The 27,117-nt window shown below is 39.6% G+C and overlaps 1 protein-coding gene across 1 annotated transcript; it reads right to left on the reverse strand.

Moving 5' to 3' along the window:
* Positions 1–20,358: 20,358 nt before the first annotated feature.
* LOC148015978 (stellacyanin-like) lies at positions 20,359–21,779 on the reverse strand. The gene is made up of 2 exons (XM_087664641.1): positions 21,408–21,779; positions 20,359–20,961 (listed from the first exon to the last, which is right to left on the reverse strand). Exons 1-2 carry the CDS (start codon positions 21,589–21,591, stop codon positions 20,591–20,593), a joined length of 555 nt encoding a protein of 184 aa, XP_087520767.1. The 5' UTR covers positions 21,592–21,779; the 3' UTR covers positions 20,359–20,590.
* Positions 21,780–27,117: the final 5,338 nt, after the last annotated feature.

The following is a 27,117-nucleotide window of genomic DNA, read 5'->3' on the forward strand; positions in this document are numbered from 1 at the left end:
TTGTTGCATGTACAATTGTGTAGCACCAATCCCATTGTGCAATGTGGGTATCAAGAGGATTAATGTGTTTTGTGATGTTGGTGGATATATATTTAGATCAAGGAATTGGAGAAGGCCATGGAGTACGAATAATTAGCCTTGAAAAAATAATACATTTGTGCACATGAAGCACTAGCCATTCTAATAATACATTTGTGCGCATGAAGCACTAGACATATTGTTGTATATTGTTTGTTAACCCTCAAAAGACCAAGATGGAAAAATTCAGAAAATCGGAAGTGGAAGACAGTCACAAGGCAAGAGGAAGATGAAGGACAAATGCGCACTCAGAAAAATCTGAAGACACAAAGCATAGTAAAAATTCTAAATGTAGGAGCTACCAACTGATTTGTCCATGCTTCTTTGCCCTCCCATCTCTCTTGGATTGTTATTCTCAAGAGTAGAATAAAGAATTCTACTGGTAGAATTGCTTCAGTCCAGTAGGTTAATTTGAATGGGGTCTATCCTACGGCCATTTGGCTGTCCTATATGACCATAAAGCTTCTATGAGCTTGTTGTCCCAATCACTACATGAAGCAGAGACTACCTTTGTTAGGACATTCACTAAGATCTTGTTGGTGGATACGGCATGACCGTTAGCTTGAGGATAATATGACGAGGACTTCCTATGGATTATCAAGTTGGATAACAAGTGAGCAATCACTTCATTAATGAAGTGTGTGCCTTACTCTATGGGACAACTGAACCGTGAGATTACTTGGTCCCAAAGGAGCTTGGCCATGGTCATAGCATCATTTTTGTGAGTTGGTCAAGATTTTGTCCACCACTTGGTGAGATAGTTTGTGGTGGTGACAATGATATACTTGGCTTGTGAGTACTGTGTTGCATGACTGATTGGACCAAGGAAGTCAATTCTCCATTTCTCAAATGGTTGGCATGTGATCACTAGGGTCAACTCCATTTGGTCCTTACGAATAGGGACATTGGTTTGTTGGCACTCATCACAGTGCTTCACAAAATTAGTTGCACAACAAAACAATGTTGGCCACCACAATTGAGACTGGAGCACCTTGCGTGCTATGGTGTCTCCATTGAAATGTCCTCCAACAATTCCACTATGTGCTTCCATGAGCACATTGTGCATTTCATGTTCACAGACACATCTCCTTACGAGTCCACCCTATCCTAACCAATACAATTGACCAACGATCAGTTGATAGAGTTAGATCTTCAAGATAATTCTTTTTAACCTAGCTTTTTCTAGGGGTCATTCATGCAATCCATTATCTAGGTTGTGAACTATATCATTTGTCCAATATGGTGTGAGGTTTGCTCTAAACAAATCTCGTTCGTTGGACATTCTAAAAAGATGTGCATTTGGTAGGTCATCAATGATGCCCTATCTAGCTGCTTCACCTATGGGTATGTGGAAGATGTGATCTGCCATATAGTGTTGTTTGCCTTTGTGTACTACCATAGAGAATTCAAATTCCAAAAGTAGAACTAACCATCAAGCAATATGTCATATTGCGTAGGGTTTATTCACAAGATAAAGCAATGCTTGTGATGATCCACAAAGAAGGTAAAGGGTGTCGCTAGAAGATAGTGTCTAAGCTTCTTTATGACAAACACCATGGCTAACCCTTCCCTCTTTTTTGTGGAATAGTTCATTTCTATATCAATGAGTTGTCTACTAGAGCAAAGCTCGCTGAATAATCAAGGTTATGCTCACCAGGTTGGCACAACACTACCCCCACAGCAAACTTTGATGCATCAATGTACACATGGAAGGTAATGGACCAATCTGGGGTCCTTAAGATAGGGGCTAAAGTTAGAGCCAGTTTAAGCCTTTCATAGGCTTGCTATCAATCTATGGTCCACTCAAATACTATCAATAGCTTGTAAAAGATCTAGCAATCAATTCATAGCTCAGCACAAACCATCAAGTAGTACCTTCTGTGGCCTAAGAAGCATTGAACTTCTTTGAGGTTGGTCAGAGGGGGAAGGTCTACAATTATCATGACTTTGGAGGAGCCTATGGCTATCCTATTCCTTGACACAACATGTCCTACAATACACCCGTACTTCACCCAAAACTGGTACTTTCAGGGGTTCTGTGAGAGACTATATTTCCTACACCATTCAAAGACTATTCATAGCTTTTCCAAGTGCTCTTCTCGATTGGTGTGGATACAAAAGTTGTCTCGATGAATACTTCCAACCATTTTTGGAGCATATCCTTGAAGATAGCATACATGAGACACTGGAAGGTAGCAGGGGCATTGGTCAACCCAAATGGCATGACTATGTAGGCAAACACCCCCCATTCAGTGGTGAATGCCATCTTGTGCCTGTCGTCTAGATTGACTTGCACTCGGTTATAGCCTGAGAAGCCATCCATAAAATTGTAGGCTTCCTTTCTTACCACTCTCTATAACATGTGCTCAGTGTATGGTAATGGGCAGTTGTCTCTCTTTGTAGCTACATTGACATTTTTATAGCTCATGCACACTTGAATCTTTCCATTCTTTTTCATGACTATTAGTATGGGTGATACCCAGTCTGTGTGCTCTATCTCATAAATGAATCCTGAATTTACTAGCTTATCAATCTCTTCATTCATTGCATGTGCATGCTTAGGATTCATCGCATATGGTCATTGCTTAACTGGTACTACATCAGGGATCATAGGAATGTTATGAGTCACAATACTTAGATCTATTTCTTTCAACATGTCCAAGGACCATGCAAACATGTCAGAGAATTCCTTTAAGAGATATGTGAGATCATTCTCTTCATCCTTAGTTAGATTGCCTGCTATATACATGGGTTGAGGCTAGTCTCCTTCCCTCACTAAGTTAAAAGTCTTAACTTTGGTTGGGGTCCTTCGATGGGTTCACTTGCCTGCCCTTTCTGCTTGCCTACTACTAACACCACTATTTGATTACCCTTCTTGAACTTCATGAAGCACTTAGGCAAGTCTTGGGGTTTCTTCTATCGGTTAGCTTTTAAAGACTTAAATTGTTTCCTTCTCTCCTCCTTTACCCTTGGAAAAATGCCTTAGGTGGTGGAATGGGAGGTCCCCCTTGGTGCATTTGTAGTGGTTGAGGCATTCCGGGGTTACTATTTGAGCTCATCTCTGACTCAGAGTTGTACTCGCCATTCTCACACTGGAAGAGGTTGCCTCCCCTGGTGGTCATAGCTCTGAGGCTGACTCCACTCCAAATAATGATATGGTGCCAAGCTGAACTAATCCTGCTTGCTCACAATCTAGTACCTAGCTAAGTTTGATCCCAATCTACCTTGAAAACTCCTTTGTTCACTCTAAACGCATTGACCTCTTGGGATTTAGAGTTTGCTCTGATTTGCTCAATCACTCTTCCATCTGTGTCATATTCTATGGTCTCCACTTCCTCTTTTCTTTCCTCATTGATGGAACCACAGTCTTTATACTCCTCATTGGAATCCTCATACTTAGATGGTGTATTGTTTTTAGTGTTCTTGTTCTCAAGCTTTTTCTCACTTTTCATGAGAGTCCAGTTGTATGACAAGTTTAAGTCATGCAACTTAGTCCATCGCCACTCCTTACTCTCCATGATATCCTTGCGGAACTTTAGGTTTGCACAGCTGGGTTGACAACTAGCTCACTTTTGACAAGTACTCAAAGATTCTATGGATTTCCAATTTGTTGGGATGTGATAGGTGATTGGTGTTGGTTGGCTAATGGAACTCTTGCCCAGCATTCCTAGGGGCACTATGGGTAAGCTAGAAGTTATGACTTTGTTGGGTTTACTAGCTGAATTTACAGCTTGCCTATATTCACTCTCATCCTCCAATAATGGGAAATCAATGGTTGCCAACACATGTATCCAGTCACACTCATCCTCAGGACAAGGAATGTACTTCGTTATAGGTCCATAGTCACTTTTGGCCTTTGAGTCACCCTTTAGCATGGCAGAGATGGCATCTAGGTCCATTGGTGAGGTTTTTCTAAGTGTCCATCTCTATTCGGACTTATTTTGATCTATTTCCTAAGAATATCAGGCCAGTACCCCAATCCTCTATCACTTGGTCATTTCTCATCCAAAGTCTGCCTAGCAAGATATCATAATCCACTCCCTTCATGACTATGAAGTTCATGGAGGTTCCCACTATCTTTAAAGGCCAATCCTTTAGGACTCTGAAGTGTGTAACCTTCATTCCATTCACTAGAGTGACATTGAACCGTGCAGTTTCTACTAGTGGGTTTTCCCAATCTTGTAGGACTGCATGAATAAGTACACTAACTCTTGCTTCTATGTCTACTAATCTCTTGCACATAGTATCTCCTAGGGCAATGATAAGTAAGACTGCGTGCATCTCAGTGCCTTCCCAAAAAACATTTACTTGTGGGGACTTAAATATTGGATTTAGTGTTAGGCTTGGCAAGTGTGTCATAGCATCATGGTCAGACAAGTCTTGCGGCTCATGTCTATCAGTTTGTTCTACTCATTGCTTCAACCCTTTGCCACAGTGCTAGGTTTTGCCTAAGTAATTCTCTGAGTGGCAACATTACAAGAGTTCATGTAAGTGTGTTTAGCAAGTTGGTAACCGTCTTTCCCTCCTTGGCTTCGTGGGTTTCCTACCAATGCCCTTGGCCGGCCCGTCTATCCATGGCATCCATGCTTTGCCCATGAGGTTATGCATGTGGTGATGTTGCCTCTCCTGATCTCAAGTTCATGGGAGAGACTAATGGGCTAATGGTTGAGAGTTCATTTATCTCATCCTCAATGACAGGGTCAACATCTCACAAGTGAGCTTGTGCTTCTTTTGTCCATTCCTTGACCTTATCCACAGCCTTTAGTTGTTGGTTGGGGTTAGGGTACTCTTCAACCTTAGCACTTTCCTTCTCTCTCATCTTAGGGGATGTTTCTACTTCTACGTTAGGAACCTGCTTTTCCTTTGTTAAGGTGGTCACACTCTCTATTTTGAGTGTTATTTTTGCCTTAGTCCTCTTTCTTTGCCTTAGTTGCCTCTTCTTCCCCATAGAGACTGCATCTAGGTTGCTACCTCTAGCTAATGAGATACCGACATACTTTGTTTGGACTCATTGTCATGACATTTATGGGGATAGGTGTGGCAACGGTACGATTGTTCAACTAGTGGAGGTTTTTTCCCTAGGGCAATTGGTGAAGAGGCATGTAACTCCACATTCGGGACACCTTAAGTCAGAATTCTCCCTATTTTCTTGCTCCTTTTCAAGGCAATGAGATGAGATATGCCTTGGATGGTGGCCACATGTCCAACATGCTATGGGCTCATGGTTTCCTCCTAGGCCACTACCTCTTCCTCTACATTTCCTATTTTGCTAATATTACGAACCCCAATCCCTTGAATTTCATCTTCTGCTTGTGTCCCTTAACAGAGCATAGCAAGATTAGGTCTCCTTGCTCGAATTCTTGTTGCTTGATGTGTTTGTCAAACCAACTCTTGCATCATGCCTTTTCACAAATTAAAGCATGGGTTGCAATGAGACAAGTCTCGACTTGGATACCCGGACAGGCACCCCTTGTCCAAGTCCGAGCCCAACCACTTGGATAGTCATTTTCCTTAAGAGCCCACTAAAAGGTCGAGTCTGGGACTTACGCAAGTTGTCCAAAACACCAATTTTGACTATTTTCTATCATTCCAAGGCCTATTATACCTACAACTAGCTATTTAGCAACCTAGGTTGGAAAGAAGATCAGCAGATGAGACCATAGAGATGTTTGTACTCAAAACTTTGACCTAATTGTCCAGGAGTGACTGAAATAATTGACCACCAGTTGCTTACCCCTAGTAGAGACCTAAGTTGACCATTTGAGCTCAGACCACCTATCAAGACCCATAAAGGATCCAAAATCAACTGTTAGGATAATCACAATCCACACAAAAAATCTACAATAGCATGAAATTGATTGGATGTGATTGACTTCATCGAATGTTACACTACATATTATATACACTTAAGCGCATTGGAAAGTCTGATTTCACATAATTCACATCGAGTCACACTGTTTAAGCATGTGAGTGTGTGTACATTTGCAAATTTATTGGATTAACAAGGAACACACTAAAGGGAATTAAGCAAAGAAATGAACCCACCAATAGGAGTGCAACACCAGGAATCTGATAAGTGACCCAAGACACCAGGAACAAACATCTAGGGAAGACAAAACCATCATACCACTGAGGGAAGGGAGGACTAGGATAGGAGACTAGGACAGATCACACTGTAGCACATAACAAGCTATAGCCATGAGCAAAGGGCTCAGAGGTTGCAACCAAAAGAGAGAGCTCAATGGGGTTCACAAAGGATTTTTCAACAGAAGTCACATAAAAAATTATTACCCTCCATCACATCCACTCCATGAACCTCCACTAATACAACCACCAATGAATGTGAGTGTTTGAACCATCATTGAATTAGCAGATGAGGATGAGGAAGTAGTAGCACCAACCTACTTATGAATAACTATGACCACTCAAAAGCTATACACATTTGATGTGCTAATTGATGAGGGAGGCTAACTCTAATATCTTAATGTATGATCACTAGACCACCATGGCTCAACCCCAATCGCAACTAACTCATGCAAAACTCAGCCCATTTGGGGGGCCATCCTATCCACTCTTGGAAAAATGCAAACTAATGGTTTCCATTGAGCCTGAGAGCCTACCCATCATTTTTATGTGCTACTTAACAAGCAAAGTGTTGGTAAGGAATCACAATTGGGTCGCATATTCAAAAAAAAAGTTCATTATACTGTTAATGATAACTCACAACACATCCACCTTGCCATTGGCAATGTTAGAATAGTAACGGCTTTCAACAAGGATACCATGGCCATCCAAGAGCCTGTAGTGCCACCGATAGTTAAACCTAGTGTCAACCCTAAAGAGGCGGTAGTGCACTACAATGTACACCCATCCAAGAGCATGTAGTGCCACCGATAGTTAAACCTAGTGTCAGTCCTAAGGAGGGGGTAGTGCACTACAATGTACACCCATCGTTAAGTCTCACCAACATCTAGAGACCACAATCAAAGCTACAATCCAAATAGTCAAGTGGGTTCCCAGGCATAGACCATAGCCTCACAAAGGTCGATCATTCGAGACTCATAGTTTCCATGCCTCATGCTCTAGACCTAAATGGATGAGTTGGCACTCCTATAACTCATAGGTGACTAGGCCGCACTAGATCCCAAAATCCCTATTGCATGCCCAAGGTTACTATGAAGGTAACACCTTGGTGTGGCTGCCTAAACTCACAAGTGGCATGTATGATCCTCCATTTCATGCTCCAAAAAATAAGGCTTGGAAACATAAATCAAAATAGGGTAAGAGAAAAACTAAGAGGCAAGGTGCACAATCCATGAGCGCTCCAATGGTTTATTGACCAAAAGCTCAATCAAGCCCCAATTTTCTTCTAATTGTTAATGAGCTCCTGTGTAATGACTCTAATGACTCTGTTGTGATCACCACTGCAAAAACCCAATTAAAAAGCATCAACCAAACTCCAAACTTCTCAAACAAAGCTCACCAAAACTAATGAGAATCCCAAGGTGGAAATACCATGTCCCAACTTGTCCAGTCCAACTAAACCAAAGCCACTGGCATGCCTTAAGCCATTGTAGCAACAATGATCCATTCTTGAAGTGGCTTCCAACACGGACATGCACACATGGGATGATGTAGTAATGTGTATCCAATGATTGGACTCAACTTTCACGTTGTTTTTTAGAAGTTATGAATGTTTGGACCTAGGCCTACTTGATGAACCTGTAGCAAACGAGGTATGTTCCTTGTCGTGTTCTTGGGAAGAATACAAAATCATCTTCACTAAGGCCTCCACCATTGCAGAAGAGATGATTACCAACAAAATCTCATGAGAAAAGGCATTAAGCCAATGCTTAATTACATCCCACAAAAAGAGAAAAATTTGCATGCCACCACAGGAACTTGCTGAGCTTCAATGATTAGTTTAGTCCGAGTCCACTTTCTTATGCAAGTGGTATACTCTGCACATTTCATGGGCTCAAGAGGGTTATTAAATCATGACCAATGCGGAGCAACAACCTGCCATCAAGACTTCCAAGTATGACTAGACATATATGGCATCAACTTCATTTAGGGTATTAGCCATGACAATAAATAAGCCATTAGATGACAATATCATGCTACATCCATACTTAGGTAGAGTTCTAACCAAGGAGGAACTCCACATTGCAAGCCGAATCAAGTTAGGTGATCTCTTGGCTGACATATTGACTTATATCACACAAGTGGACATTTGTTCTTCACAGGATAAGGACTGTCATGCAATCCTAGAGTATAACCCAACATTTTATGACTAGCTCTTGAAAAATTAAAGCACACCGGAGACACATTGAAGACCCTTACACCTTTACTTCCACAATCCTAGGAAGGATTTTCATCATTTCCAAGGGGAAGGGGGTAATGTGGAATGTGAATGAAAAAAATCAAAATAGTAGTTGAACTTCAAAGAAAAGGATGAATGTAATTTTTTTCTTTGTTTAGTAAAAATGTTCCATGAAGTCCTTGTGTGAAATGTATGGATCGATTGAAATGAAAATTGTCATTTTGTGAGTTATACATTTCATTGTCTGCTAGTATTTTTTCTAATCATTTACCTTTTGTGCAAGAAATGTCCCTTAAGGAGAACTAATTGTGGGTTGTTGTATAGTGATAGGAACCCAAATGGAAGGGGAGCAGGATAAAACCAACAGGCTCCCATTCTCTGAGGAGGAACACAAAAAATATGGCTTAGCCATGGAGATATGCATGTTCAACCAATTGAAATACCATAGCATCCACAATTTGGGGGGTTTGGTGGCATCTTAATAGACAATTAGGTGGATAATAGAACAATGCAATCTTGCCAAGCACCTAGAGAAGGTGGTGCAAGACATCAACCATAGCAAATGCATTGAGTTCTTGAAGACCTTTGATGCCTAGAAGAATAGTGGCATGACAACAATCAAAAAAGGAGATGCCATTAGAAGGTTGGAAGTTGAATAGAATATGAGTGCCATTGCTTGAGATCCTTGTAGCAAATGCAATGGACGAGGTGAGCTGGAATGCCTACATCCAAGAAACAATCTAGGAGTTAGCAAAGGTGCTAGCAATAGCACCACAAGGGTAGTAGGGGGAGAGTCTCAAGGTACAACAATAAAGTCAGAAAGGAAAAAAATAGCATCCAAGCCATCAATCATATGGTTTGGAGGGGTGCTAATGACTATAATCCAGGAAGCCCTACAGGAGGTGGAAAGAGAAGGAGTAGTAGAGGAAACCCCTGCACTGATCTAAGAGGAGCACCACTCCCCTACTCTAGTGAGCCTTCCCATTTCATTCTCAACAGAAGAGCAGGGGGAGAAAGAATTCAACAGAGATCGGCAAGAGAAAGCAGAACAAGCTGTTAAGGAGAAAGAAGCCAACTGCACCACTCAACAGCAAGAAGTCTCAAGTGAAAGGACAGTTATCGAACAACAGGGATCAGAGCCGTCAAGCCAAGGAGGAAGAAGAAAGATCACATTGAAAATCCCTATAAGGAGAACCTAGTCCAGCACAAAAAAGCCAGAGAATTGTAGGGTGAAAGAGGAATCTAGGAGACTTGAAGAGGAGTGCATGAAGAAACAAGAGCAAGAGGAAGAAAACTGAGATAAGAGGAGGAGGAGGTTGAAGCTTGGAGCTGTTTTGAGAGCGCATCTTGGAACGTGGAGCTATTGACGGATTCGTGGGAGGAGGTAACTCAATTGGATTCAAAGGCAAGTTCACTACATTTGTGTGTGGAAGAGTGCGCACGACTATATGAGAGGTAGCCATAGCTCTTGGCTTGAAATGCTCGAAGCAATGAGCGGTTTGTGGGTCTTGGCAATGTGCTCGCGCTAGGGCGATGATAATGTTTCTAAGGTTGGGTGTTATTATTATTTTTAAGCCCAAGATATTGCCTAGATATTGGGGAGAGAGGAGTTGGGTGTTATTATTATTGTTAAGGTTGGATATTATTATTATTATTATTAAGCCCAAGATATTGTATAGATATTAGGGAGAGAGGAGTTGTTCATAAAAAGAGAGAAAATCATGAATGCAATATGCTATTTGGGCATAAGACAATAAAATTTCATAAATACATGCATTAGGGAGAGGTCTCCCAACGAATGGGGAGATGATTGCACCCAATTTCTGTTGTGCTCTTCTTTGTGCATTTGTCTATCTATTTTTCCTCATGTTCTATTTCACTTCATATTATCCTACAAATCTATGGTTCATGTTGGATTCTCAACAACATTGGTATCAGAGCGCAAGACTAATTGGAGGACATGTCTATGTTAATAATGGTTCTATCATGTGCATGATGCTCTCTTCCATCATCATCATCATCATCTTCATCTTCGTCTTCAAAGTTTTACCCTTTTACCCACTATGTAATCCACCCATCCCCATTGGTTAAATCCTTGACTTCTTTCTATTCTTTGTTGGGACCTTGTACTTGCTTCTTCAAAGGGCATACACTCTCTTTTTCTTCTCTACATGCCGTCAAGCCTCCTTCCTTACACTCCAGAGAGAGAGAGAGAGAGAGAGAGAGAGAGAGAGAGAGAGAGAGAGAGAGAGAGAGAGAGAGAGAGAGAGAGAGAGAGAGAGAGAGAGAGAGAGAGAGAGAGAGAGAGAGAGAGAGAGAGAGAGAGAGAGAGAGAGAGAGAGAGAGAGAGAGAGAGAGAGAGAGAGAGAGAGAGAGAGAGAGTGTGTGTGTGTGTGTGTGTGTGTGTGCGTGTGTGCATGTGTGAGTGTGTGCGTGCGTGCGTGTGTGCGTGTGTGTTTGTGTGTGTGTGTGCATGAGAGAGAGAAGTACAACTATCATTGTCACAATATTTGAGAAGAAGAGAGAAGCCCATTATCTAAAGCATTGGCTTGAGTCTTCTTTTTTTTCCTTTGGCTGTCTCTGCACCGAATTCAATCATGAAAATTGTGTTGCACTAGCATCCCTTATTTGCCCCAAAAATGGCACTATCAAGGTCTATTGTCCCCCGAATTTTGCACAAAATCTTCTCCAAAATTGATTGCTTCTTATTGAAGAAAGGGGGTGAGAGATATAATAATATCTCCCTCACTATATCATGTTATTGAAGGGGGGGAGGGGAGGGGGTGGGGGAAGGGGGAAGGGGGGATACTATAATCCTCCTTATAGTCCATGATTTTAATAGCCTTTAAAGTCTTATAAGGCACTAAGGATTAATTAAGCCTTATCAGGCTTACTTTCAGCTATTCTAAATGCATTACCTTCCACTATTATAAGGCCTTTATAATCTCAGTTTTTTGTCATCCTTTAAGAATCTCTATTGCCTCTCTTTGTTGCTCTATACATTTATCACATGATCTATTTGGAATGGCATCTCATTGTTTGAGTATAAGAAAATTTAAGAGCTTGTGTGAATAATGGTCTCTCATTTCAACAACGCAAGCTTTCATCTCAATATCTCACTATTGTGGCACTACTTCTCTAAGTTCTAGAAAGGTTTGTCTATATCACCTCTCAAGGAATGAATCCCAATGACATTGAAGTTGATTCCCCTTTGTCCAAAATTACTCTTCAACAACAAGTGGACTTACTACAACACAATTTAATGGAGGTTACACACATTCTACAAGAAAGTGAACAACAATGGACCCAAGCATCCCAAGATGAAGATGATTGCACCGCATGTATCCTTCTCATCTTTCATAGTGCTTTTGATGCATAACGAGCACAAAAAGAGAAGAGAATTCACCATAAGTCCTTTCAATTTACAAAATTTATGGTTGCAAATATGGTAAAGCTAGTCTATCTTGGCTTAGTCACTTTGATTTTTATTTTGTTGAGGGATCCTTTACCAAAAAGGATAAATTTAAATGTGCTATTACCTACCTATCTAATAAAGCCTCTCTTCAGTGGAATGTTCTCTAGCATAGTGCTAATAAACTACAACATCTAATGACTTCCAATCCAAGGTAAATGAATCATTATTACCTCCACAAGTTTGCTTTTAAGCTATATCCAACTAAGCCAATCTCTCATAGAAAGATGGAGATACTATAGCCATATATGCTTAGAGACTTTGCCAATGCCTTCCTCTTCTACTCATATTGGAAGATGTTGCTAAGGATGCGCCATAATGAAAAATTTAAATGCTAAATGCGAATTATCTCGCATTATTTTCTACTGATGCAAGAAACCTAGTCATGTATGTGCTAATTGTTGCATCAAGTTTCCTCCCAAGAACTACATAATCACAAAACTTCACAAATAGAAGAGCTACTAGACTACACATCAAATCGAATGTCCAATTATCTTCACACTCAATGCAAGGCCTTAACTCAATGCACTTTCTATATTCTTGCTTGCTTGCTTGCGTTTTGCTTCTTCCACTTAAGTGGTAGCTTGAAATAGTAACCTTTGCCTTTCCTTTTTAGGTTCTCAAACCTAAAAGGCTTTCGTATGTGAAGAGGCTCTTAGTGCATTTGAGTGCTTATTGCTCTTGAGTGAATCGTCATTCATAAGTGCCACCAATTTCCCCTTTTGGTAGAGCACTTGAGTACTTCTCGACAAGTGTATGCAAGTGCTCTTTGAGTAGAGCACTCGAGTTTAACTTGTCGAGAAGAAGTCTAAGGAAGTCTAAATGAGTACAAAGACACTTGAGGGTTTGTATCTTTTGCCTCAAGAGTCACTTGACTTAAGTGTCTCTCTCTCCCGACCTTGAGTGGTCCCGACTAAATGGTATGGAGTTAATGAGCCATCATCAAATCCAATTTCATTCCCTCTAAAAAAATCAAACCATCTTGGTGGTAAGGTAGTTATACTCTTGTCAAGGTGGTTATCTCTGCTCCAAGTGCATTATTACAATATTATATTGTTCTCAATATGTGCTCACATTTATCAAAGCTCTTTTTTAAAAAAGAAGTCTCTTTCAATTTCCACTCAAGTGCTACTTGTTTCTAGCATTTCTTTTCCCTCTAGGAATGCACTTGAACAAGATGCTACTCCAAGAATTATTTGGCCTCTCCTCTTTCACATTGACCAATCCAATTATCTCCCATACATGTAACGATGTTGAAGCATTGATTAATCCTTAACTATAAATAGTCTACCATAATAATCATGAATTAGCACAATTAAAAACTGTGCTACACAAAATCCATGAGATATGTTTCTAGGGATCCACAATGTATGTTTTTTAGGTTCTTTTTCAAAGTTTTTCTTGGTTATTTGATTTCTACATAACCTAATCTACTCGAAACAATCAATTAACTTCGAATCGATTTCTTTTCAATCTGACCTAAGAGTGTGCAAGAAGGTGCAAAAATGGATAATTTGATGTCCAACATATCTATCACATTCCCAAGGACACGACTCCTATTCAATCACATGATGGGAATGCAAGCATCTTGGTTAGAGCAAATGATATCATTCTTGGTACTAGAAGCAAAACTAGAGAGCTATGTATATCAGGGTTGGAATATTGGAGAGAAATCATATTGTTTCAAGAGTTTGAATGCTATTCGATTCAACCATCTCTCACGTCACCTTGTATTCCAATCTCAAAGCCATTCACTCTCTCCTCACTATTCCAAGCAAGCAAGAAAACTAATGACCAAGAACTTGTAGTAGATTCACCTCCTCACATTTGCACATTGTATTTTGAATACATTTGAAGTTTTGATGACAACTTCACTATTCAAGTGATACTACTCTGTTGCATTTATCCAATCCACAAGCACTCCAAGTAAAATAGCAAATAAAGGGAATGAGATATGGAAACCTCAATCTCACACTTTACCACTCACCCTCTAGGCAAGGTAAGAGAGAAGCTTCCCTAAGTTTTTCACTTGCATTCCCACTCTCGCACTCTCATTTTCCCTCGCTCTTTACAAGATGCATAAGAAGATAAGATGGGAAGCAAGTAGAGGGTCCCTTAGCACTCCAACCAAAATAGCAAATAAATAGAAGGAGATATATAGAAACCTCAATCTCACACTCTCACTCTCACTTTCCCTCACTCTCAAGAATAAGATGCATAAGAAACTAAGATGGAAGCAAGGAGAGGGTCACTCTTAAACTCACAAATATAAGAATGAGCTCTATTCACTTTTGTCTTTTATATATAGGTTTCGGGTTTAGGGTTTCCTCCAACAATTAGGTGTGCTACCCCACTTTTGGCCTTCTTCAATTCATGAATACACCTTAATTTAATAATCGGATCCTACCAAAAGTAAATAGAGGCTTAGTATCCATAACCTCACATAGTTGCAAATCTTCCTACCTAATCTGAGATAGTTTACCATTTGCATGGGAGTGATCCTAGCTCTCAATCAATGTTACAAAAATAGTAGTGCAACCATAAAATAATTGGAATATATTGATTAGTGTTGCATAGACCCCTTTGTAATTCCAAAAGATGTCGAAATGTTCTCATCATAACTATGTAAATAAGTTTTTCACCTAATAGTAAAAATTTAAAATTGATAATGTTGGTATGACCTTTGCTTTAGTAGTATGTGGGGGGGGGACATTTTCTCTTGAGGCGCATTGTATTGGTACTCATTGATGAGAAGCATTTCTCGTGTGCATAATAAGAAGATAAGATGGAAGCAAGGAGAGGGTCACTCTTAAAGTCACATATATAAGAATGAGCTCTATTCACTTTTGGCTTTTATATATAGGTTTCGAGATTAGGGTTTCCTCCAACAATTAGGTATGCTACCCCACTTCTGGCCTTCTTCGATTTATGCATACACCTTAATTAATAATTGGATCCTACCAAAAGCAAATAGAGGCTTAGTGTCCATAGCCTCACGTAGTTGCAGGTCTTCCTACCTAATCTAAGATATTTTACCGTTTGCATGGGAGTGATCCTAGCTCTCAATCAATGTTACAAAAATAGTAGTGCAACCATAAAATAATTGGAATACATTGATTAGTGTTGCATAGAAACTCTTTGTAATTCCAAAGGATGTCCAAATGTTCTCATTATAACTATGTAAGTAAGTTTTTCACCTAAGAGTAAAATTCTAAAATTGATCATGTTGGTATGACCTTTGCTTTAGTAGTATGTGGGGGGACATTTTCTCTTAAGTCGCATTGTATTGGCACTCATTGATGAGAAACGTTTCTCGTGTGCATAAGAAGATAAGATCGAAGCAACAAGATAAGATATAAGAATGAGCTCTATTCACTTTTTGGGCTCTATTCACTTTGATATATAGGTTTCGGGTTTAGGGTTTCCTCCAACAATTAGGTGTGCTACCCCACTTCTGGCCTTCTTCAATTTATGAATACACTTTAATTTAATAATTGGATCCTATCAAAAGCAAATAGAGGCTTAGTGTCCATAACCTTACATAGTTGCCAATCTTCCTACCTAATCTGAGATATTTTACCAGTTGCATGGGAGCGATCCTAGCTCTCAATCAATGTTACAAAAATAATAGTGCAACCATAAAATAATTGGAATATATTGATTAGTGTTGCATAGAACCCCTTTGTAATTCCAAAGGATGTCCAAATGTTCTTATTATAGCTATGTAAATAAGTTTTTCACCTAATAGTAAATTTTTAAAATTGATCATGTTGGCATGACCTTTGCTTTATGTGATCCCTAACATTATTTTGCACAACTTGATCATGTTGTGCACAAAAGAGATGTGTGTAGTATGTGGGGGACATTTTCTCTTAAGATAGATACATTGTATTGGCACTTGTTGATGTGTTTCTTTCTCATAAAGCCAAAGATCCTCACTTCACATTATGGGATTGTGATCAAACTTAGTGTTGAGAAAACATTGAGGAAAGGTTTCTCATATTCCTTTCTTGCAAACACTTTACAAGAATTTGATGAAAAGAAATTGAGCATGTTGCGCACAAAAGGGATGTGTCTAGTATTGGCACTTATTGATGAGAAATGCTTCTCGTGTTTCTTTCTCATAAGGCCAAAGATCATCACTTCACAATATAGGGTTGTGATCAAACTCAGTGTTGAGAAAACATTGGGGAAAGGTTTCTCATGTCCTTTGCTCCTTCATGAGAAATGCTCCCTTCTTACAAAAAGCCCTTGGGAAAAAGCTTGGTAAAAATCCCTTGGGGAAAACACTTCATAGATATTCGATGAAAAGAAAGCTCAATATTTATGAGAAGTATTCCTTTCCTTTCTTACAAAAAGGCTTGGGAAAAAGCTTGGTAAGAAGCCCTTGGGAAAAAACCTTCCCATGTTCCTCTATTGCAAAATCTTCACAGCTTAGTGTTGAGAAAACATTGGGGAAAGGTTTCTCATGTTCTTTGTTCATTCATGAGAAATGTTCCCTTCTTACAAAAGATCTTGGAAAAAAGCTTGGTAAAAAGCCCTTAGGAAAAAATTTCACAGATATTTGATGAAAAGAATTGCAAAATCTTCACAGATATCCGATGAAAAGAAAGCTCAATATTTTGCACAAATTATGCACAAAAGGGTGTCTAGTATGTGTGTGCGTGTGTGTGTGGGGTGGGGGGGGGGGGGGGATTTTCTCTTAAGACATTTTATTGGCACTTGTTGATGAGAAATATATCTCGTGTTTCTTTCTCATAGGGTTGTGATCAAACTCAATGTTGAGAAAACATTGGGGAAAGGTTTCTCATCTTCCTTTGCTCCTTCATGAGAAATGTTCCCTTCTTACCAAAAGCCCTTGGGAAAAAGCTTGTTAAAAAGCCCTTGGGGAAAAAGCTTCACAGATATTCGATGAAAAGAAAGCTCAATATTTATGAGAAATCTTCCTTCCTTACAAAAAAATCCCTTTAGAAAAAAGGTCACAAACTATGCACAAAAGGGTGTCTAGTATGTGGGGGACATTTTCTCTTAAGACATTGTATTGGCACTTGTTGATGAGAAATGTTTGTTGTGTTGCTTTCTCATAGGGTTGTGATCAAACTTAGTGTTGAGAAAACATCACGGAAAGGTTTCTCATGTTCCTTAGCTCATTCATGAGAAATGTTCCCTTCTTACAAAAAGCCCTTGGGGAAAAAACTTCACAATATTCAATGAAAAGAAAGCTCAATATTGAGAAATGGTATTTTCTTAAACCTTTCCATGTTCCTCTATTGCAAAATCTTCACAACTCAATGTTGAGAAAACATTGGAGAAAGGTTTCTCATGTTCCTTTGCTCATTCATGAGAAATGTTCCCATATTACAAAAAAGCCTTTAGGAAAAAGCTTGGCTTGGTAGAAGCCCCTTGGGAAAAAAACCTTTCTATGTTCCTCTATTGCAAAATCTTCACAGACATCCGATGAAAAAGAAAGCTCAATATTTTGCACAAACTGCGCACAAAAGGTGTGTCTAAACATTGTATTGGCACTTGTTGATGACAAATGTTTCTAGTTGCTCTCTCGTAGGGTTGTGAGCTTGGTAAAAAAGTCATTGGGGAAGAAATTCAATGAAATGTTCCTTTCTTACACAAAAAACCCTTAGGAAAAAGCTTGGTAGAAGCCCCTTGGGCAAAAACCTTTCTATGTTCCTCTATTGCAAAATCTTCACAGAAATCCGATGAAAAAGAAAGCTTAATATTTTGCACAAACCGCGAACAAAAGGTGTGTCTAAACATTGTATTGGCACTTGTTGATGACAAATGTTTCTAGTTGCTCTCTCATAGGGTTGTGAGCTTGGTAAAAAAGCTCTTGGGGAAAAAACTTCACACATATTTGATGAAAAGAAAGCTCAATGTTGGGGGAAAGGTTTCTCATATTCCTTTGCTCATTCATGAGAAATGTTCCTTTGCTCATTCATGAGAAATGTTCCCTTCTTACAAAAAGCCCTTAGGGAAGAAATTCAATGAAATGTTCCTTTCTTACACAAAAAGCCATTGGGAAAAAGCTTGGTAGAAGCCCCCTTGGGAAAAAACCTCTATTGCAAAATCTTACATTGGGGGGGGGGGGGCAAAATCTTCACAAACATCCGATGAAAAAGAAAGCTCAATATTTTCTCTTAGAACATTGTATTGGCACTTGTTGATGAGACAAATCTTCCCCGTTACTCTCTCATAGGGTTGTGAGCTTGGTAAAAAAAGCCCTTGGGGTGCAAAATCTTCACAAACATCCAATGAAAAAGAAAGCTCAATATTTTCTCTTAATACATTGTATTGGCACTTTTTGATGAGACAAATGTTTCCCGTTACTCTCTCGTAGGGTTTGTGAGCTTGGTAAAAAAGCCCTTGGGGAAAAACTTCACATATGCTAGCGTATTCCCCGAGAATGGCTATGCAAGCATGATAACTTATATGTTTATTCATATACCCATGAATCTAGGAACTTTTGCTTGTATCATTTCATTTGGTTCGCGAACCGGAACGGAAAATATCAGGGACTACGCGGGGATTATACATGAAGGATCCCGTTTTAACATTTTCTCTAGTCCCACGTTTACTATCCCCCCACCAGTAAGTTTTTTCGGTAAACTCTACCTATTTTGGCATGGATGGAAGGCTAGTTCGTACCCATCAGTTCCGATAGGGATCCTAACAAGTGTTATTTCTATCTATTATTACCTGAAGATTATCAAATTAATGTTCATTGGGGGAGATAACGCGGGATTATACATGAAGGATCCCGTTTTAACATTTTCTCTAGTCCCACGTTTACTATCCCCCCACCATCAAGTTTACATGAAGTATATTCTGGCATGGATGATTGTTCGTGCACTAGCATCAATCCCGTCGGGTTTATCAATCGACCCCATTATTGGAATTTCCCAGAATATACCTCGTGACCCATCGCAAGGGCAAACTAGTTGTAACGAGAGGATTCCATTCTTTCATGCGACAACCCGATTCCCCTAGCTTGTATTTTTCCTTTCATATCTAAAAGACATCTCGAGCGAATCTTGCTGGAATAACTATCTATGTTACTTCCCAATCCTTTTCTAAACACGCCAGGGCTAGGACGAGAAGCACTACTTGAACTCGAAATTTCAAGTGATTATAAACTTTTTTTTTTGGGGGGCCGGGGGGGGGGGGGGGGGGGGGGGGGTTTCTCATGTTCCTTTGCTCATTCAGGAGAAATGTTCCGTTCTTACAAAAAGCCCTTGGGGAAGAAATTCAATGAAATGTTCATTTCTTACACAAAAAGCCATTGGGAAAAAGCTAGGATTGCAAAATCTACACAAAAAGCCACGCATTTTACTTACTATTAGGACATTGTATTGGCACTTGTTTGATGAGTTGCTCTCTGTGAGCTTGGTAAAAAAAAGCCCTTGGGAAAAAAACTTCACAACATATTCAACGATGAAAGAAAGCTCATATTTTCTCTTAGGACATTGGGAAAATCCTCTATTGCAAAATCCTCACAATCATCCGATGAAAAAAGAAAGCTCAATATTTTCTCTTAGGACATGCTCTCTCATAGGGGTGGGAGGGCATTTTCTCTTGGTACATTGTATTGGCACTTGTTGATGACATTTTTGAAATTACTCTCTCATAGGGTTGTTGACAAATGTTTCTATGTGAGCTTGGCGAAAGAACTTGACAACATATTCAATGAGAAACTTAATTCTTATAATAAGCTTGGCACTAGGAAAAAACCTTCCCATATTCCTCTATTGCAATATCTTAAGTGTTGATGACAAATGTTTCTTCACATAATCAAAAGAAAGCTCAATATTCATGTTGTCAGCTTGGTTAGAAAGCCATTTCCATGCTCCATTATTGGAAAATCTTCACATATATCCGGTGAAAAAGAAACATTCCCCTTGTTGAGCAAAGCCAACATCTGATGAAAAAGAAAGCTCGACATTTTGCACAAGCTTGGTAAGGAGCCATTGGGAAAAAGCTTGGTAAGAAGCCATTAGGAATTCTCACAGAACATTTTATAAAAACCTGGTAAGAAGCCATTGGGAAAAAGCCTTCCCATGTTCCGTTGGGGGAAAAAGCTAATGTTCCTCTATTGCAAAAACCTCGATGTCATTTTCTCATAAAAACTTCAACGTGATTTTGATGAGAAGAGAATCCATGTCCTCGACGTGCACAGGTTTTTAACAGCCCTAAACGATGTCCCACACATAAAGCCAGCCGTACTATTACTATCGCGCGACGCGGCAAAGGCTGGCCAGATTGGCATTATGTTCGTGCGAGTGCTAGCGAAGCTATTATGAAACCGATAAAATTTGTCGTCCAGGGGACAGAAATAATTTCACAAAAACCGGTCCCGCCCACAGCTTCTCTTCCCAGAATCCGGATCAAAGTTCAATGCCCTGGAGTGCTATACGACCAGGATTGCAGAACTCCAGAGATTGGACAACGATAAAATTTGGGCATGGAACAAATATATAAAATATAATATAATTTCTACCAACAAATATGATAAAGCCATTACAAAGAAAAATAAATTTGGCGCACTGCGGGGAACAAGAGGAAACGGGCGCGGTGGCTAGTACACAGAGGACAATGCGTACTCGGCCTTGTTGAGGGTGAGCTACAAAAAACGTGAATAAATCAGAAAGAGATGCCCGACAGCTGTGCTTTCAGTTAGTAAAGAGGCTCTGCTCCCTTCCCGCGAGTCAGAAGAAGCCCCGGGAGAAGGCGAGGAGGGTTGCAAAGCAGGCGATGAAGGGGAAGGAGGAGGAGGAAAGGGCGTGGGCGGAGCCGGCGGCCGGCGGAACGGCGAAGGCGCTGCTGGGCTCGGGGGCGGGGGCGTAGGCTTCCGGGGCGGCGCCGGCGGCGGACTGGACTCTGGCCTGGAACTTCTGGCCCTGGAGGCAGTGGTTCCCCACCCCGTCGATGAAGTAGTAGTTCCCCGGGTTGGCCAGCGTAACCTCCGTCGTCCCACTCTTGTCGTCGTGCGCGACCAGCGGATCCGTCGCGTTGCAGTACCGGAAGTCCGACCGCCGCACCTCCAGCACGGAGTGGGCCTTGTACACATACTTGAAAACTGCATCATCCACCCAGTAAATAAGAAACATTCACACACATAAGCATACCCTTCAACCTCATGAGCATAGCTAGTAGACAAGGGGCTGCCGCCCAACATCACGAGCTTCTACTCCGGAGACACTGTATACCTAGCTACCAATGCATCTGACTCTAAATATAGTGTTCAACATCATGAGCTTCTGCTCAGGATGCGATACACATACCTAGCTATAGGTATGTGGGGCAGGGGCATCCGCATACCTAGCACTAGGTATGTGGTTGGGGGAAAGGGGCTGCCTCCAACCACACCTAGACCTAAGTATGGAGTCTCTCCCTCCATACCGAAGCTCATGAGGGTTTTTCTTAAATTTATCGCGCAAACCCCTTAAGCCTACCATTCCTGCTGCCCCAATAACCATATTCTGAACCCTGGATCCTAACACAGGAAGCAATGGATGCCCTTACCCAATACATCCCCCACTTTGAAGCTCTGCTTCCCAGCCCACTCCGTGTAGTTCACATTCGACCTAGATGGTATCGTCCATCCTGCAGGACCTCCCACTGTGTATTTCTCTCCGAGAGCAAGAGGCAGACATGAGCAGGCTGCGACGCAGAGGACCAGAAGCCATTGACGCTGTGAAGCCTCCATATCCGGGCGCAGCACTTCCAAGACCGAAGAAGAAGAAGAAGAAGAGCAGGTGGGGGAGGAGAGGCAGAGGCTTTGAAAGAAGAAGAGCGATGGAAAGGAGAGCGCGCGAGCCTCCTTCGCACGAGCACTACGTTTCCTCCTCTCTCTCTCTCTATCGTTGCGAGAATGAACAGGCAATAGTACTGCTGGGAGAGAGGCTGGGGATTATTTATATACATGGAAGGGAGCCTACACGTCCGCCATCTTACCTGGCACGGGGTGCGATAAACCCTTTCGTGTAACACGTCGGACAGGAGCCCTCCTTTGGAGGATGGTTTACCGTTGTGCTCCAACGGTTATACGTTCCCCCCTCTCTCCTATTTTCTCTTTTTTTTTTTGGCCTCTTTCCTCGGAACAAAATCTGAGAAAAACGCTGGCAGCCGACACGCGTACCCTACGACAACAAGGCTGGCACTCGTGTCCAACTATTTGTCCCAAACATCATAATAATAACGGCTACTTCATTCTTGTGAGCTCACAAACATTAAAGTTGAGGTTTTACGCCTAGCCTCGGCCCTCTAGGCTTCAGCTTTGTTTGATTCATGGCACATCATACGTGCTGCCACTCACTCTCTTTTGCAAAGACCTAAGGGCCTGGTCACGCCTAGGGCGATCGGCAACAGCAGATCCCACTCCACCCACTAGCTTGGTCACCCCTAGGGGAATCGGGGGCAGCAGCAAGATCCCACTCCCCCCACTATCACACAATCAGCCCCAAGGTAAACAGAGGAATTGGGGTACACAGTCACCCCCAAGGTGAACAAAGGGATTGGGGTTTTCTCACCCCTCCCTTCCTCTTGACAGCAAAAAACGCAGTTCTAACTCAACGTTAGTAGGACAAACGATTTCAACACGTTAATGTGCAACGTGGAAAGTTTGTTTGCCAATCAGACACATGTCTTAAATGAGAATAAATGCAACCAGCTTGTCTTCGCTTCCAGATTTGCTCCTCTTGCTAGTGGGTGCAACCACTATATCAAACCTTTTGCCCAAAAACTCCACTCACCCCATTGCCCCTAGGTGTGATGGGACTCTAAAATATTCCTTTCCTTTTTAATGCATCAATTTTTGAATGTGGTTCGTGATTGGGCTTTATCCCAATCTCTCCACCACCAAGGGTAAGGCATTGGAAAGACACCCAATCGTGCATTATTGAACTCATCACAATACATCACTCACAAAGTTTTGTCAGTTGAGTTGACACTCATTGAGAAGACCTAAAATGCTAGGTCCTTCCTAGGTTAGGGTAAGGGGACGCATAATGAGGCAATCCCCTAATATTGGTGTATTCTCTACTAAAGACAAGCACTACAAATAAAGCAAAGGCGAGTGTCATTTTGGTCAAGTAAGATTGTGTGAATCTATAGTGTTGGATGGCAACTAAAGGGTTGTGCCATTTTGGTCAACTGAGGTTGGGTGAGGCAATAGCATTGGATGGCAAGAGTTCAACCCCTAGTTTGAATTTAACATTTGTGCACCATATATGCTTGCCACATTATAATAAGCCTTTTTAAGCCATTGAAACTTTTGTCAAAGCCATTACAACCATGAAAAATATCTTTAAATGATTTAATATTTTGTATTTTTTGCTTCACTTCTATATCTTGAGGTCGCTTGTGTTGATAAGTTTCACAAATCTCCCCTCAAGCAAGATATTTTTGAGGAGGCCAATATCTTCCATAATATGGGTCCCTTTGCCCCCCAAGAGCTCTAAAAATTGTGTGCGAATATAGTCTCTCATACATAAGGTTGGATAGGTTCCAATAAAATGAAATGGAAGGGAGAAAGATATAAGTAGCATGCACAGTAAGCATAAGAAAATTTAAACACCATTTCTTTGTAAGCCAACACAACCTCTTTTGGAGCTTTTGATGGGTGCAAGAGGTATTAGAAACTCGCAATCTAGCTCATTTTTTCTTGTCACAAAATTTACCCTTGTATAAACATACTAAGATGCACATTCTTTCCTATAGCTTTTAATGCTTATGTCTAGGGTAAGGGGGTTGATTAGGAGTCAACCTCAAGAGAGAGACATCTTTACGTTGCATATATTCATTGATAGTGTGTTACCCCATGATATCAAAACGGTTCAAGCAAGATGATGTTCATGATTGTCTACAAGGGTCCAAGCCCCACCTCATTCCATGCTCTAGTGCACTTTTCCATTGTGTATGTGAACAAGGTGAAGTTCATGATTGTTTCACAAGGATCCAAACCCCACCTCCTCATGTCTAGTGCTTTAGTGCATTTTCTCCATCATGCAAGTGTATTACTTTCATAACTTGACCTTGGTCACATTACAAGCCATCAAAACTATGTTTGGAGCTTGTCACACATGAAGCAAGAGATGTAGACTCCATAAATTCAACAAATTCGATTCATAAATAAACAAGGATAGCCATCACACTACTAGCCCTTTACTCTACCCTATAGCTCTAAAACTTCATACTTAGTAATATCAACTCATATAGTATATCTCACTTAGAAAAGCAATCAAGTGCCTTTCAACAAGCAATAGAAGTTGGTAAAAATTTTACAAGAAAGAAATTGCTAGTGAAATTTTGCGACAATTGAGTAACCAAAAGTCACCATAATAAATAATGAGACTAAGTGACATATCTTATCATTATTACCTTCCTTCATGCCACCTCATAAACTCCATAATGTTAAGCTAGGAATGCATATATTACCTTTTCTAACTTTCCTCTATAAGAGAATAATGACCCAATTATGTACCGATATTGGTTGCTAATTATCCACATATTTGATTTCTTTAGATACTCACATGTATCTTTGGATGCCTATTTACAAAAAATAGTGTACTACCTTTTAAAAACTTTAATTCGTATATTATCACTCCAATCATTTTCAAACTCACCATTAGAAGCGAACCATATTATCTTATAGTAAGGTTAGGTAATATAACATCAAATTGATATGAAGAATATATCCAAGCTCCTAATCATCTTCTTTTTGCACTTATGGCTAGTTTTCAACTTTGAGAATAAATTCAATCAACAATAAAAGTTACCTTTAGAGGTTAATTCCACATTTCAATTAAAATACTAGCCATGATCTTGATTGTATAATATTGCACACTAAGTTGCATATAAACCTAATTGAGAGATAATTTGAGATATGAGATATGCATGATGAGTGGGATGGATGTGTAGCTTGTAACAAGTACTAGCCATTATCTTGATTGTATAATATTGCACACTAAGTTGCATATAAACCTAATTGAAAGATAATTTGAGATTAGAGATATGCATGACGGGTGGGATGGATATGTAGCTTGTAACAAGTACACAAAAGTTTGGGAGATAGAAATCATCATAAGGAAGGGTTTGCCTAAATATAAAGCTCCTTTGTTGGATAGTTTTTGTTCTCAACATTCATGTACTTCCACATAAATTGTTCTCAAATGTAATGTAATTTTAAGATGATTTGAACATGCTTCTCAAATGTTACATAAGATTCCTATTTAACTCTACTATCTACAATTTTTATAATTTATAGAAAACAAACATATACAACATCAACATCACTAACTATTGATGTGATCCAAGATATTCTATGATACACATAAGAACTTGCTCGATTTCATTCTAATTGACAAGGTTTGTAATATCAAAACACCTTATTACATTAATGTTTATAAGGGTGGAAAGGGAAATACAAATTTCTTATCAGCTATGAAACTCGAAAAAAGGTCAACACCTCAATGCCAAATATGCTAAAGTGGTCTAACCAGACATGCCTTAACCGAATGCTTATAAAGGGCCATCGTATTATGAACATAAAAAGTAACATACACTTATTATCATAAGTTATCATGCAAGAGAACACTATCTAATGAGAGGAGTAAATATAGGTTTAACATTTGTGAGTTTTACGGATGCCATTTTCTCTCTAGTTGTATACACAAATAACATGTTGTTAGCCAAGCTTTATAATCTCATGGCACTTGGGGACATATCAATTCATGCACTAACTAATAGTGCACGAATGCATAAGCTAAAGCTTCTAGATAGTTAAGTCCTTGTAGTTCAAGCCTATGCAATATGATTATCATTAATATAAATAATACATGAAAGATAAGCGCATTATTAGTTAAAATAATAATATATTAAATAATATTATAGATTATAATTATACATTAGTGTATACACATCACACGTGATACATATGTACATTAATCTATTTATTAACTTTTATATACATATACATTGTGCGTCTTTTATTTACAATTGCTCAACATATTAATGGCTATTAATTAATATGCAATCAATTATATAAATATATTAATAAATTTTATTAATACATATACTATTTAATTAACATATAATTATATCATATGTATTATTATTATTATTAATGATATATTAAATATGATAATATATATAAATATAATTATATGTAGATATGTTAGTTATTATATATTATAACAACAACAACAAGCATAAATATATGTTGATAGTAATAATAATAATAATAATAATAAGTTTAAATAGTAAATTAAGAATAAATATATAAAATATCTAAGTGTTGATATATAATATAAATATTAACTATGTATATACGTATTGATTGTAGATTAAGTTTAATATACATAATAATAGTTAATAATTCATCTATTATGCCCTTTGCTTCTAATTCTACTTCTGCTTCTATCTCTGCTTCTGACTTTGTCTTTGTCTCTAACTCTGCAATTGCGATGTAACAGGGAGGAACATTACATCCATGCTTCTATTTCATTGTTAGAGGTGATTTCAGAAGTCAATTCGGATTTAGGCAAGAGGTATTCTCCCATGGATAAAGACTTTGCTTCCTTCGGTAGTTGGCTTATAGTGTCTACTGTTAGGGACTGTGCCTCTATTTTCTTAGGAAAGATCTATTTGATAGCCTCTTTAACTCCTGATGTACCATCTGTTACTTCATTGGAGGAGTCTGTTATGACTAATATGTACTCAATGTGTGTGTGCATGTGTGTGGGTGTGTGTATCTATGTATGAATGAGACACACACACACACACACACACACACATCTTTTTGTCTACTCTTGTTTTTCTTATGCTTTATATATGTGTGTGTGCATACGCATGTATGTGTGTGTGTTTATGTGCACGTGTGCATGCATGTGTGTGTGTAGGCATGTGCATACAATGCACATGTGTGCGCACAATGCATGTGCGTCTATTTGTGTGGTCTTGTAAATCTCTCTCCCTCTCATCATTTTTATTTTCTTCCCTGTCTTTTTCTTCCTACTATATCTCATCTTTCTTTACCTCATATGTGTGCATATATACACGTGTATATACACCTTTCCACCTCCTTGAATAGGGAGATACACCATATATTCACTCCACCTCCTTTAGGATAAGAGTCGTAATGTAACTAAACATCTTGCTTACATCAACAATTGCTTAATAACTTCAAGTACCTGCTAGAGTCATAATGTAACTACACATCTTGCTTACATCAACA

This window comes from Lygodium microphyllum, chromosome 23 (assembly GCF_053477565.2).
Source record: "Lygodium microphyllum isolate KBCC chromosome 23, Lygodium_microphyllum_v1.1.10, whole genome shotgun sequence".
Classification (NCBI taxonomy): Eukaryota; Viridiplantae; Streptophyta; class Polypodiopsida; order Schizaeales; family Lygodiaceae; genus Lygodium; species Lygodium microphyllum.